The sequence below is a fragment of the Amblyomma maculatum genome, chromosome 5 (genome assembly GCF_055883805.1).
Source record: "Amblyomma maculatum isolate TAMU_Amacu chromosome 5, ASM5588380v1, whole genome shotgun sequence".
Taxonomy (NCBI): domain Eukaryota; kingdom Metazoa; phylum Arthropoda; class Arachnida; order Ixodida; family Ixodidae; genus Amblyomma; species Amblyomma maculatum.
Window position 1 is genome coordinate 99,091,251 of NC_139348.1, and position 12,678 is coordinate 99,103,928.

Genomic DNA, 12,678 nt, shown 5'->3' on the forward strand with positions numbered 1-12,678 from the left:
GAGTAATATCTACAAGGTTTGCTTTCTTGCTTGGCTCGCTGTTAGAAGTAAAACAAAATAATAAAGTTGGGTAATAAATACTTCTTTACATCTTCTTCTTTTCAGGACAATGCGGAGTTTCATTAGATCCAGCTAGCTGAAATTGTCGCATACCTGTTCTCTATATCTGGGGAGCGCCTGTGACCACAAAGAGGGTGTTACAAAGGTTGCAAAAATATTTCATTCACAATCCATAAAGTATTTAGCCTCATTGGAATACGAGACTGAAGAAAGCCTAAAGCGCGCCAATGTGTCCATTCTTGTGTATCGTAGCCTACTGAGGAAGGCCTTCTTATGGACGATCGAGAGAAAGTACTTCTAAAATTTTAACGTTTTCACGTGTCCGTAAAAACGCTCTATATTATATAGCAAACGGGCTTAATATTGCGGCAGCAGTTGATAGCGGCCGACATATAAATCATCGACATCGTCCGGAGGACGAGGGAAACGTGACACCTATTGAATGCAACATTCATTATGTTTTCCTTTGTTACAATGAGGCAATAAAGAATGGTAAGCGCTGGGTAATTTTCAAGCTTACCTTTGTTAATACAAAATAACTGCATAGAGACTGCACATAACTCATCTAAAAAATGACTGAACCCATGCTTTGATAAGAGAAAACCATGCTCAAATCCATGTAATCGTATGAAGAGTCTAAATAGGCACTAATTGATAAATAAACACAAACATTGCTGAAAGCCAGAAATAGAAATGGGTTCGCAACATTTAGATAGCTATAAAAACATTTTCGAAGCGGTCACGCTTTAAACAAATGCTGTAATAGGTCAGGCCTTTGTGGGCATTCCTTTTGATTACAAATTAACTGGAGAATACTAGAAGGTACATTTTCCAAAAAATAACAGCGCGAACAACAGGGACGAAGGGACAGGTAGCTAAGCACCTATTATTTTTTGGAAAAGGTATCACCAATTCGCCCACCTATCTCTCGTGTTGACTACTTGGTAGTTATACCCGTTTTGGTCTAAACCGGCTAATAACGTTCTGATGCTATGGAAACCCTTGATTTTATATCTTATCTTTTACTCGCAGTGCATAGTTCAGACTGCCACTGAAAGATAGCTGATATAGGGTGATTTCTGGATGAAACACTCGCCGCCGGCTATGGCCTGCCGGGTCAAATCATTTCAGCCTTTTACTAGCAGGATGTGCCCGTTGCGTGTGTCAGGCTTCCTACCACATTTGATTTCTAAATAAATGAATTAAACTACCGCAACCACTAGTAGCACGTGTTCTTTGTAGTAAATTCAAGAACCAGTGGGCACCTTATTCTGCTTGGAATTCAGACGGACGTCGGCTGAAACTAATCTCTGATATATCAAATTCGACAATTTCTTTTTTCAAGATGTGTTTATTATTTCCTTTTTTTACTAATTCTGAACCGTCCTAAATAGCGCGTGCCTGGTGGTATGGCTCAATAAAGCCTGCGGCTCTTTTCTTTTCTAAGAATATTGCAGCGTGTTGTCTCCACTTTCTTTCACAAATTTCACAGATATCCCATGTGGCCCTCTAGCTTTGGCGCTACTCAAGCTTCCAATTATAGCAGTAATTGTATCAAGTGTGAGTGCAATTACTGTAAGGCTACTATTGGCAGGTCCTGAATGCATCTTCCATTGAGTGAGTGGTATATGTTGTGCCTGCTGCGGGCCTATGCTGGTAAAATATATATTAAATCTCAATGCTGTTTCGTTATTCACTACATCAGGATAGACGTACTTTGTAGAAGGCTTGCCAATTACATCATGTAGCACATTCTAAATTTGTTTAGTGTTCTCATTAGCTGGTTCAATAAGCGAAGTGTTATATTCTTTGTTTCTTCTATCATGGATAGCACTGAATTTCGAGCAATGCGAAATTGCTACAAATAATACACATTCTCTTTCTGCTTCTTCCACTTACTGCACCAAGTATCCTTTTCTTTTATTGCTTTCAGTATCGTCTCGGTCATCCAAGGATTAGGAGGCCTGTCGTATTTTCTTTGATAAGAAATTGTGCATTCAGATATTGTTGTCTTCAAAACATTTACAAAATTCGCACACTCCGAGTGCGCATCAGCATGAAATATGCTATCTGGATTCAGTAGCTGCAGTTTTCTTTTTAACAAAACGTTATTAAGTCGGGTGGTCTTAAAACGCGAGTGGTTAGTGCGTTGTTGTACCCTATGATAAAGTGCAAACACCGGAGAATGGTCAGTAATCATTGTATAATACACACCTGATGTAATATTCTCGATGTTGCCTATAATATGTTATAATATTGTAGCAGTTGTTGATGTTATCCTGGTGGGTTCCAGTGCCGTGTTTTTGAAGTTAAAGGAGTATAGTAAGTGCAGATATTCATTATGTGCTTTATTATTAACATAAAATAATGTCCCCTGTTATTATCACTGGAAAGTTGTTACTATTACCTAGGGACGTAAACACACTTTCCAGCTCGTCGAAAAATATCGGCAAACTAGAACTTGGTGGCCTATAGACTACTCTAATTGTTACACTTGAATGTAATTTAATAAAAAGATACTCAATACTGGAATTATTACCAACTAATTCTGTAATGATTTTAAATTCAAGGTCAGATATTATCAGCAGTGTAACACCTCCTCCTCGAGAAGTGGTGTCCCTACAGCTAGAAATGAAGTTATATCCCGGGACAGAAAAATGTTAGTTTTTACGTAACCATGTTTCCGAGACGACAATGACTTCGAACTTAAAACTGTGTGGAGGTAACAATGCTGAAAACAAAACCCAGTATTTGTGGACGCTGCGGATATTGCAGTGAACCAGAGAAAAACATGGTCTCTTGTTAAATTCGTCATTTACTTGAATTATTGAAAAGCTCATTGCGGTACAGAACGGTGCCAAAACATTAAATATTCACTTAGTTAACCTTAGCCAGGTCTTCCTTGCATGTTATGCGGAGCACATGAGAATTCTCAGCCTTCCTCATCAATATCTTGCCCTGCGATATTCAGGCGAATTGCCAGTTCTCACGTTTTGTCTTGATTGCTTTGCCGGACAAGAGTTTATATTCTGGGCATAGATGCTCATTTATATAAACTGGATCATTCGTCTCGAATCCCAACATAGTAGTAGTCAGCCTCTGTTTCTTAGCTTTGAGAATAATGTGATCACAAACTTCCCTTGACATGCATCGCACGACTTTGTTTGCCTGGCTTTTCTCTTTAGTAAGCACTCGATGTGTGGCATCAATGTCTTCACTTTGAAGTTTTTCCTCAAACTTCCGGAGATTAAAAGGCAAAAAAATGCTAGTGACTTGAGTTGTCTGAGAAAATAAACTCGTGTAAGGTCCTTATTGGAATTGCGTTGCCTCAGCCACTAAAAAGAACCGTCAAACTTAATTGAATATATTTTCTATTCGAAATGGAAGAAAAAAGCTTGATGTTAGAATGTTCATAAAACAGTTCGATATCGAAGGAGCATAATTTTACTTCTGCAATGAAAAATTTTGCTCTTACAGAATTTTTTCTGTTGTCTGAACGACGCGTCCAATTATATTTCGCTATAAATGAAAAGCACCAAACATTCACAGCACACTAGAGTTAGGTATGTTCATTGCAGTGAACAGTCTCGTTGTGGCCATGCAAATAATTCTCTTTCAAGATCATTTCTAGCGAGTTCTACACGTCAGGACTTCCCGTACTGTGTGTATTGACAAAACCTGCTGGCTAAAAGAAGTAGGTGATCAGTTCTCGCTCCTATTGAAGTAGGGATTTCAGTATGCTATTTATTAGCGCGAGAAGGATTATTATTTCATGAAGCTCTTGCTTTAATAAGAAAACTTTTTTCTCTCGTTCATAGACATTCCTTGTTTTCGACTGCAGGCCATATTAAAATGTAGCGTTTGCTGAACTTGGGCGTAACTGGCCAGTACCTGGGGTCTCAAACGACGGCCTTTGTGGACAATGACTGGTCAAAAATCTGGCCCGCCAGCCTTCTGACGTAATTCGTGATGTTCCTGAGCGCTTTTAGGCGGCTGTGCATTCCATACTTGCTGATTCCTGTGCACTTATTTGCGTAGTCGTCGTAGTCGACATCGTAGGCGGCGATGCTGAATGTCACGTCCAGAGTCTCGTCCTTGACTTTACAAAGCTGGATGTGAAAAGTTAAAAAACCAAGTGAATAAGAGACTTTTTGTAGCTGATATTAATGTTCTCAGACCTTCGGAAAAAAGATGACTATTGTGATGACTGGAAAATAAGAAATATATTGGAAAACAGTGTATTATAGAGAATAATTTGAATTTCGCGATATGTATCTGTTGATTTAAGGTGCCATATACAATGGGCATCCACCCCACATAATAATATTTTTATGTTATGTAAAAGGCAGCGGCAAAACTTGCGTTCAAAAACGGCAAACCTATTGCATATAGCGGATGTACTTTCATGTTTCACTCACCGGATGTGAGTGAAACAAATTTTGTATCAATACTGTAATATTTTTTTTAAAATATTGCCTAAACTTTTTAAAACAAAGGCTAATATAATGACTAGTCAGTAAACGCCTTGTCAAAGAAATCTATGAAGCCGAGATATAAATCTGTCATGAACTATTTCCTTCATACCACAAATCGTTATGTGCACGCTGTACACATCTTTCCTATAGCATCGATGTTTTAATACACGTGTCTAGCTGTTACTTTCCTCAAATTTCTTTTTGTGATGCCTCCATGGCTGGTAGCCATAGCAACTATGACGTCGTTAGCACGCATCTACAAACCATACATCTGAGGCAGGTGCCGAACCTCTGCTGAGAGTCTTTGGCGCCATTTGCAGTTGAGGCGTATGTAACGGACCTTAATATGATGCGATACTTACCATTTTTGTATTACCATTGTGATGCGATGATGTGTACACCTCAAATTATATGACATCAAATAAAGACGCTTGCACTTTGCCACACACTGTGCCAGACCCTTAGTGCTAAACTGCAAGGAAAATGGTCAAGCGGACATTATGCATCGTGATGATTTAACCTAGCCAAAAGGACTGAAGAGAAAATAAGAGAGGCAGGAGAAGGTAGGAGCTGCTGAAACGCAAATAGAATGAAGTGCACTTCTGGGGAATGACCGTAATTGAAAGCCTGTGAAACGCTGTTTTAACCTGAAACCCTGGATTGCTTTCGAACGATCATTGGTATTACCACGTTTAAACGTTACTGCTTTTGATTGATCAACCTATTGAGATCTTGATAGCTTGGCAAGTTTAACAATGAGCTGAATAAACTACCCAATTGTTGATACATTGACTGCGTGACCAAATAAGGCTATTTAACTGAAAAATATTTTGATTACAGAATGACTGATTATTCGATAAGTCTTCTGAGTGAATGAGTTATCCAAAGAAAGGCATTCATTAAAAGAGTTATTAAAATTGGTCCCTGCAGTTTGCCATACACAACGTCGATTCAAACTGGGTTTGGGCCCAATGCGGAGGAGGGGCGCGCAGCGGGGTTTACGGAGCTTCTCCCAAACGCACACCCTTGGAAAAGCCGAGCGCCAGGCCGAGGGACGCTTGTACCCATTTTTACCGGTAAGCGTCCGGCGGTAGGTTTCGAACTAACCACCTCCCGCAGCCGAGGTGCACAACTTTTTTAAATGGCAGGAAGATTATCTGTAAACACTACGATAGCGTCATGTCAGAGCATGCAACAAAATAAACGACTTTTTGTAAAGCATGCTCTCTGCAAAAGACATTTGCTCCTAGGCCAGTTGCATATGCAAGTACGTAACTTTGCGGCCGTTCCAAGTTCGTCGTCGTACGCAAACAAACGCCGACTTGCGATATGGTATGTGAGCATGGAGAAGTGATCAGGGTAATATCGGAGGTTGGCCTCCTAGTTACGCGCCCTGCATACCTGGAAGAAAGGCCAGAGAACTTTTCAAATGTACATGTTTAAAGGGCATCAAAATAGGACCTTTGGTGACAACGCCATATACTCTAGTAATTATTTCTTACAACTATTATTCAATGGCCCCGCCGGTGTGGCGTAGTGGTTACGGCGTTCGACTACTGTTCCCAAGGACGCGGGATTGAATCCAGTCCTCGGCGGCTGCATTTCGATGGAGGCGAAGAGCAAGGCGCTCGTGTGCTGTGATAAGGAACCCCAGATGGTCGAAATGTCCGGACTCCTCCACTACGGCGTCTCTCATAGCCAGAGTCGCTTTGGGACGTTAAACTCCACAAACTAAACCAAACCATTATTCGATGCAAACTTCTCACTCAGACTGTGCTCGGTTGACTCAGTGAGAAGCATAAGTGCTTCTCTCTGCCTCACATGTTGTCTTCACTCTTTCTTTCTTAGCACAGGGTTCCAGCATGATATTCAGTCCTCCGTTTAGAGAGAGCTTTGACATACGCGCACAGTAGCATATGAATATTTCCCGCCTGAGTGATTGTTCATAGTGCAATGATAAGCCTAGTTTCATTGTTTTTATTAATGCACCTGCCGACTGGTACCTGCAGCGCTTCAAAGGCATTGGAAGGGGGGGGGGGGCACTGTCGGAAAACGTATATGCTTTAAAGCGATTGGGTAGGTTGAAAACCTATCTCATGCAGGCTGTTCAAATACACAGTAAACGAAGCGCTATTCTTTTCTGCATTGCGCAGTATAGTCATTATTTTGCATCCATCAGCATTTCGTATTTTGGAAGCATCAGCATATCAGTTTTAGTCCCCAAATATAGAGAATTGATACCTATGTGCGAAGCCAGTTATAAATCCAGAAGTCATAGGATTAGAGAAGAAACAATATTTCAGCAAATATATTTTAGCAGGGAAATAGCAAACATATGTTTATTCCTTTTTTCGATCAATGCTATCATTTACACCACCTCTCTTCGGTAGCACCAATGCAAATTTCTCGGAATGCACACTATTCCAAACAAACATACATGAGCATGACCGATACTAAAGAAGCACACGGCGAAAAACAAAAACCTCGTGAATTTTTCTCTCTACCATTCGATCAAAGAATTGTATCTACGTTTAGCAATCCCATATTCAATTTTTCAGATTTCCATGAACTGCTTAGTGGATTTTATACAAGGAGACTTTGCTACATGTACGTGATTGAAAGCGCCAGAAACCCGTTGAACATGCGCTCTGATAAAGGCGTAAATCAACAAAAACATTGTGTTGTATGGAAACGCGTTTTTACGAGACACTGAATTGTTCTACTGCTAACGCAAAACCCCTCTTCTTTGAAGCAGTGATTCAGGCAGCTTTGTAATATAACTTCATGCATGCGCAAGTATTCAATTATGTGCCTTCGTATAAAGTTGTCTACAGATTTTTTGCAGGAACGTACTGCCAAGGAGGAAAATTACAGAACTGTTTTTGCTAGTCAAGGTACCGATGCTGCAGCCGTAGGCTGTAGAACGGCTATCTCCGCATTCCTACCTCGGTATAGCTGCCAAAAGATTCCGCGTTGTGGTTTCGCACACACCGCGCGAAGAACTCCCACGGTTGTCCCGATGATGCCGTCGTCCAGCGGCCCTTCATGGTGACCGAGACCAGCGCATGAGTCGGTAACTGTCGGTTCTGCCATTCCCGGACACCGCGCGGGCCATACGACTGCGCGATAAAAAAATTCCGCACACTTTGATAGCAGAATGCCTTGTTTTAGGCTGCTGCGTCTATTCAAACTGTTTCAGCGATAACTACTAGTGATTTTAACAAAATGTGCCGTCAGTTTGCATAACTTTATTTTTTGGCACATTGCTATCTCAGGCGCGCATCAGAATTTAGCTAAAAGATGCTAAGTCATTCGCGATGTATATGATGAAAAAAATGTTAATTGTCATCTGTCAGTGCGGGCAGCAGTTTTGAGAGGCTCATGTGTGAGCGGACGTACATGCCAATTGAACATTTATAGTTTTCCTAAATGTCAGTCTCGTTTTAATGCGGTGTAATAAAAATCCGGGGCCGCACACGAGAGAAGCCAAAGTCAGCGAGCTCTAGTCATCTCCACTAGCACCCCACCAGACAGCGGCACTGTTGTGACGCGCTCTCTGCCCTCTCACCATAAAACGCACGTGAAATTCACGCCGCATTATTGCGCGCGATCACGTGCTTTGCTGACGCTCGGCCAGTTTGCGAGGCTTACGATTGGGCAGCGAGTAGACTCTGAGTTGTTTTCGATGCAGCGCCAGTCATATTGCTGCTTTGAAAATACCAAAACAAAAGATGTTACAAATGAGCATGTCGCTCGTTTGCAAGCCTGCCAACAAGTAATCTCCAGAAGAATGAGAAAAAATATCTATTCGACATTAGTTAAGCATGTTCTGTTAAACATTTCTACCTACATACCGATGCCCACTATGGCTGAGTATATTATGCCTCTTTAAAAGCCCATTTTAACTCATACGCTATTCGCAATACTGTTTTCAATCTCAGATAAAGCACGCTGAAAACCGGTAATTCCAAGAAATAAGCCAGAAAGATTTGAGAACGTCCTCGTTGAGTCTAATGGTGACATTGTTATTCTATAGCACTTAAGAACGCCCGAACACAGCTATATAAATGTCCAACAATATTGCTACGTGGCGAGGTTAGTGCACGAAGGTTAGTCTAGGTTGACGCAGCACACAAAGCACAGAATCACAACAGCGTTAACCTTCTTCTAGCACTAAACGATGCCTGTTGATGGAGACGAAGCGAAGAGGCGTCCGTGTGCTGTGCGATGTCAGCGCACGTTAAAGTTCCTCAGGGGGTCGAAACTACTTCGTAACCCCCACTAAAGCTCTTCTTTCTCTCTATTCACTTTAACTCCCGCCTTTCTCGCTTCCTTTACGGCGCTTTTTCAGGCATCCACAGAAACAAGTGTGAGAAATACTGCGCCTTTCCCTTCCTGTGAACCAATTCTTCTTCTTCTTCTTCTTCTTATTATTATTATTATTACTATTAATATTATTATTATTATTATATATTTTTATTGTATTTCCCTGTATTTCTAGCCTGTGTTTTAAGTACCACGCACTTGTGCCTGGATTGGTTGTTTATTTTATGTTTCTATTTACTATAATCAATGTCAGTTATTTGCTTTTTTTCTCTATCTATTGTTTCTTTTTCCTTATGTGCTCTACAATTCTCTGACTGTCTATATAAGACATGCTACTCATTGATTTCTTTCTTTCCTTGACACTTTTTGTCTCAGTTTCATTTCATGTGTTATTTGTTTCTTCTTTTGTGTTCCATCTGTGTGTATGTAAAACTTGAGTGTGCATTGTCATGTTTTTTGTGTTGCAGCACTAAGACCCCATGGTTGTTCTGCGCACATTAAAGAAATATTGATTGATTGATTGATTGACTGATTGATTGATTGATTGCTTATGCCGGTGGGTGGCGGAACCGTGCAGACAAAATCAAATGTATGAGTGGCGTCCGCAGTCTATGAAGAAATCAAAATATGTGTCACGGGTGATCTACGGCTTGCTCTGCAATAGCTAAAAGTAATATCTGGAAATACATCTTGACCGACAGCAGATTACTACCTGTCACAATAGTTCAGCGTGCGGGCCGGGTACGCCTGTCCGGGTGGCACCTGTTCTTGCTGCGCCTGTCCGTAGTACGCCTGTGCATTATAGGCGCCTTGTGGGTAGGCTGCTGGGTCGTACCCATACTGGCCATACTGGTTGGGTCGTAGCCGGGATAGTAGGACACGGCGGTAACCTGGAAGCTCGTGACCTGCTAATGGACACAATGCACAAGTGCTGCTCATTCGTGCCTTATAAAACAAACTATTAACGGGTCTTTTGCAGCAAAAGTACTACAACACTCCTAAGGACGTGTAGTTACGCATGGTTTAGCGTCTTTGCATATTACATTACTGTTTAGTTGTTGCGGTGAGTGTTTGGGTCGTATGAAAGATTACTTAATAGGAACTAATATCCCAAAGGCAAATATTTGAAGAAAACAATATTTGAGGAGCGCTGTGAGATAACGAGCGTTTAAGAAAACATGAATAGGTAACCACCATCCTCCTTTTATTATTTTAATAACTCTAATATTTTAAAGTGCCTAGCTTGACAGGCACTTCGAACTTGCTCACGGGAATAACGTATGACGCCAAGCCGTCAGGTTTTCTGACAAAATGCCAAATTTCAAAGAAGAGCAAATTGCATAAGCAATGTGGAAAACCAACGTTTTTACTTTTGCGCCATCTCTGAGGTTACCAAAGGATGTATCATAAATTAAACTCTTCAAGAATACAAACTAAGTGTAATTCATAAGCAGTGCAATGAAAGTGTTGTGAGTTTCGTAATTTGCAATAATGCTGCCAGATATCAGTTTTATTTAGACAAGTGGCGTGAGATCAAACCTAAATGAACTAAACAGAGAGCAATAAATTAGAGTATGCCGCATCGAACATGCATATAAGTGAACAATGAGAGGATATGGGATGTACTGACGTCAGAGGAGAAGAAAGTTAATGCGTAACGTTTAGTGGCGAAGTTAAAAAGGAAAATAGAGTGTTGCACACTGTGGCGGCATGCGAAACTTTGTAGCAACGAAGAGGCTTTTAATGCAGTGTCTCTGTACGACAGCGATGCTATTAGCCCACCTTGTGCACAAAAGGAGTCAGAAGGGAACGCGTGCTTCATAAATGTGCCATATACGCTGTATCACTATTGGGAGAACATAGAAGATAAACAGTTCGTGATTATCAGCAACCAAGCTATAATGATGGTATTCGGGGATTTATTTTCTCAGAGCAGTTTAGCAATTGATACCGCAGCGCTAATTGTAGGCATCGGAATATTTCAAAAAGATTTTGTTTTGTCATCTGTTCTTACACTACACAGAACACGCAAGTTTTCAATTTCTATTCCATCGAGGTTCAGCCGACGAAGCAGGGCTTGGGTTCTGCGCCCATGAACCGAGCAACCGAAAAGAAAGAACGGTCTACTCACTCACTGAGGTGACGAGTCGAAGAAAGGAGTTTTGAAGGAGCGGACCTAGAAATAATTACTCGATTTTGCAGCGGTAAGGTGCCCTGCGGTTGGAAATAACTCCAACTGAAACCGAGATGTTGTCTTTGTTGTTGCTGTCCAAATAACTTATGGCACATACCCACAGAGGGGGATCGGCCAAGAACTGGGTAGCAAAGAAATTGTTTTTTTCTAATATACTTGCATAAAAAAAATGATTTGAGGGGTAGAGCAAAGGAAACAAAACGGGAAATAAGTGAAATATAAAAAGAAAAGTGGTAACACTCACGGGAGATTGACACTACAATTGTAGAACAAGTGATGTTTAAATATTTAGCAAGGCAAACGATTTGAGTCCAGTAAAAAATTTTGCATGGCGGTAAACACAGACCACTGTGCCCAAGGATGGTGGCGCCAAATGATAACAATGTCGGGCTGCTTAAACTAAGGCCAAGCTGTTGCAATGGCCTTTCCATCAACTGTTTTCTCAACGTAGTAAAGCGGTGGCAAAACAATAAAAAGTGATCTAATGTTTCTTGTTCACCGCAAAATGCGCAGACGGGAGACAGTGCCAAACCAGACCTGTAAAGATAGAAATTTAAAGGTGGGATACGGCATCGCAGCCTTGTTAGTGAAATCTCAAGTTGCCGTAAATGACATAATTTTCTATTCCAAGAATAATTTAGATGCAGGTAGTCATCAGATCTTAAAAGATGTCAATTTTTCATATTTAATAGGACGTTTCTTCGAAACCTCGCTGCGGTGATGTACGCGGTCACCGGAAGGATAGATAATACGGGGCCATTAAGGGACTCTTTTGCCAAATTGTCAGCATATTCATTTAAAGTCACATTGCTGTGGCCTGGGACCTATACCATATGTACAATTTTCAAATGTCTAGGGATCAGGGAGACAAAGGTTTTTACTATTGCAGAATCCACCGACGAAGAGAGAGATGAACACAAGGATAGAGAGTCGGAAATTACTGCCACTTTAGAAAAAGAGGAGTCTAATTTCCGTAAAGCGAGTACCACCGCCAGAAACTCCGCCTCAAAAATTGGGGGAAAGTCCGGAAGCCGTACAGAAAAAGACCAGTCTAAATGTGGACAATATATACCCACACCCGCCTTTTCATTACTTTGAGATGCGTCAGTAGGTACAACTAAACTATCAGAACGACTTCTTAAATGATCTTCTAATAATCCGTTTAGAATAATGGATGATAAGTTTTTAGCATTATTCGGGAATATGTCATCAAAGACAATTTTAATAGATGAACCGATGGTTTGTATGGGTAGAATACTAGGAAGGGAAACATTTAAAGGGTCCAGCCAATTTTTGACCATAACAACCTGCGGGGTGTGAAATTTACACCAATGGACACCCAAAAAGGAGGTCGGTTGACAGCAAAAAAATAGACATAGATCGGTGAAACTCTGATTCATATATCCTTAAGTACGTCTGAACGGTTAGAACTTGTAATCTATATATCAAGGGTGGAATCCGTGCTTCAAGGTAGAGCACATTGTTGGCAACAAATTTTGGAAGTCCCAGACACAACCGAAGTGCTTCTCGCTCCAACAGAACAAGCGGTCGAATTTTATAAGTTGCTGATCCAGAAAACAAGAATTAACCGAACTCTAAAATTGGACGCACATACATAACATA

The 12,678-nt window shown here is 40.9% G+C and overlaps 1 protein-coding gene across 1 annotated transcript; it reads right to left on the bottom strand.

The window, feature by feature from the left end:
- Nucleotides 1–3,959: 3,959 nt before the first annotated feature.
- Nucleotides 3,960–7,582, bottom strand: LOC146188995 (uncharacterized). Its single transcript, XM_084605155.1, has 2 exons — nt 7,481–7,582; nt 3,960–4,169 (listed from the first exon to the last, which is right to left on the bottom strand). The coding sequence occupies exons 1-2, from the start codon at nt 7,580–7,582 to the stop codon at nt 3,960–3,962; spliced, it is 312 nt and encodes a 103-aa protein (XP_084461281.1).
- Nucleotides 7,583–12,678: the final 5,096 nt, after the last annotated feature.

Coding starts and splice junctions, on each gene's coding strand:
- LOC146188995 (XM_084605155.1), bottom strand. CDS start 7,582: ATGAAGGGCCGCTGGACGACGGCATCATCGGGACAACCGTGGGAGTTC. Junction 4,170..7,480: donor CTTTTGGCAGCTATACCGAG/GTAGGAATGCGG, acceptor TTTCACATCCAG/CTTTGTAAAGTCAAGGACGA.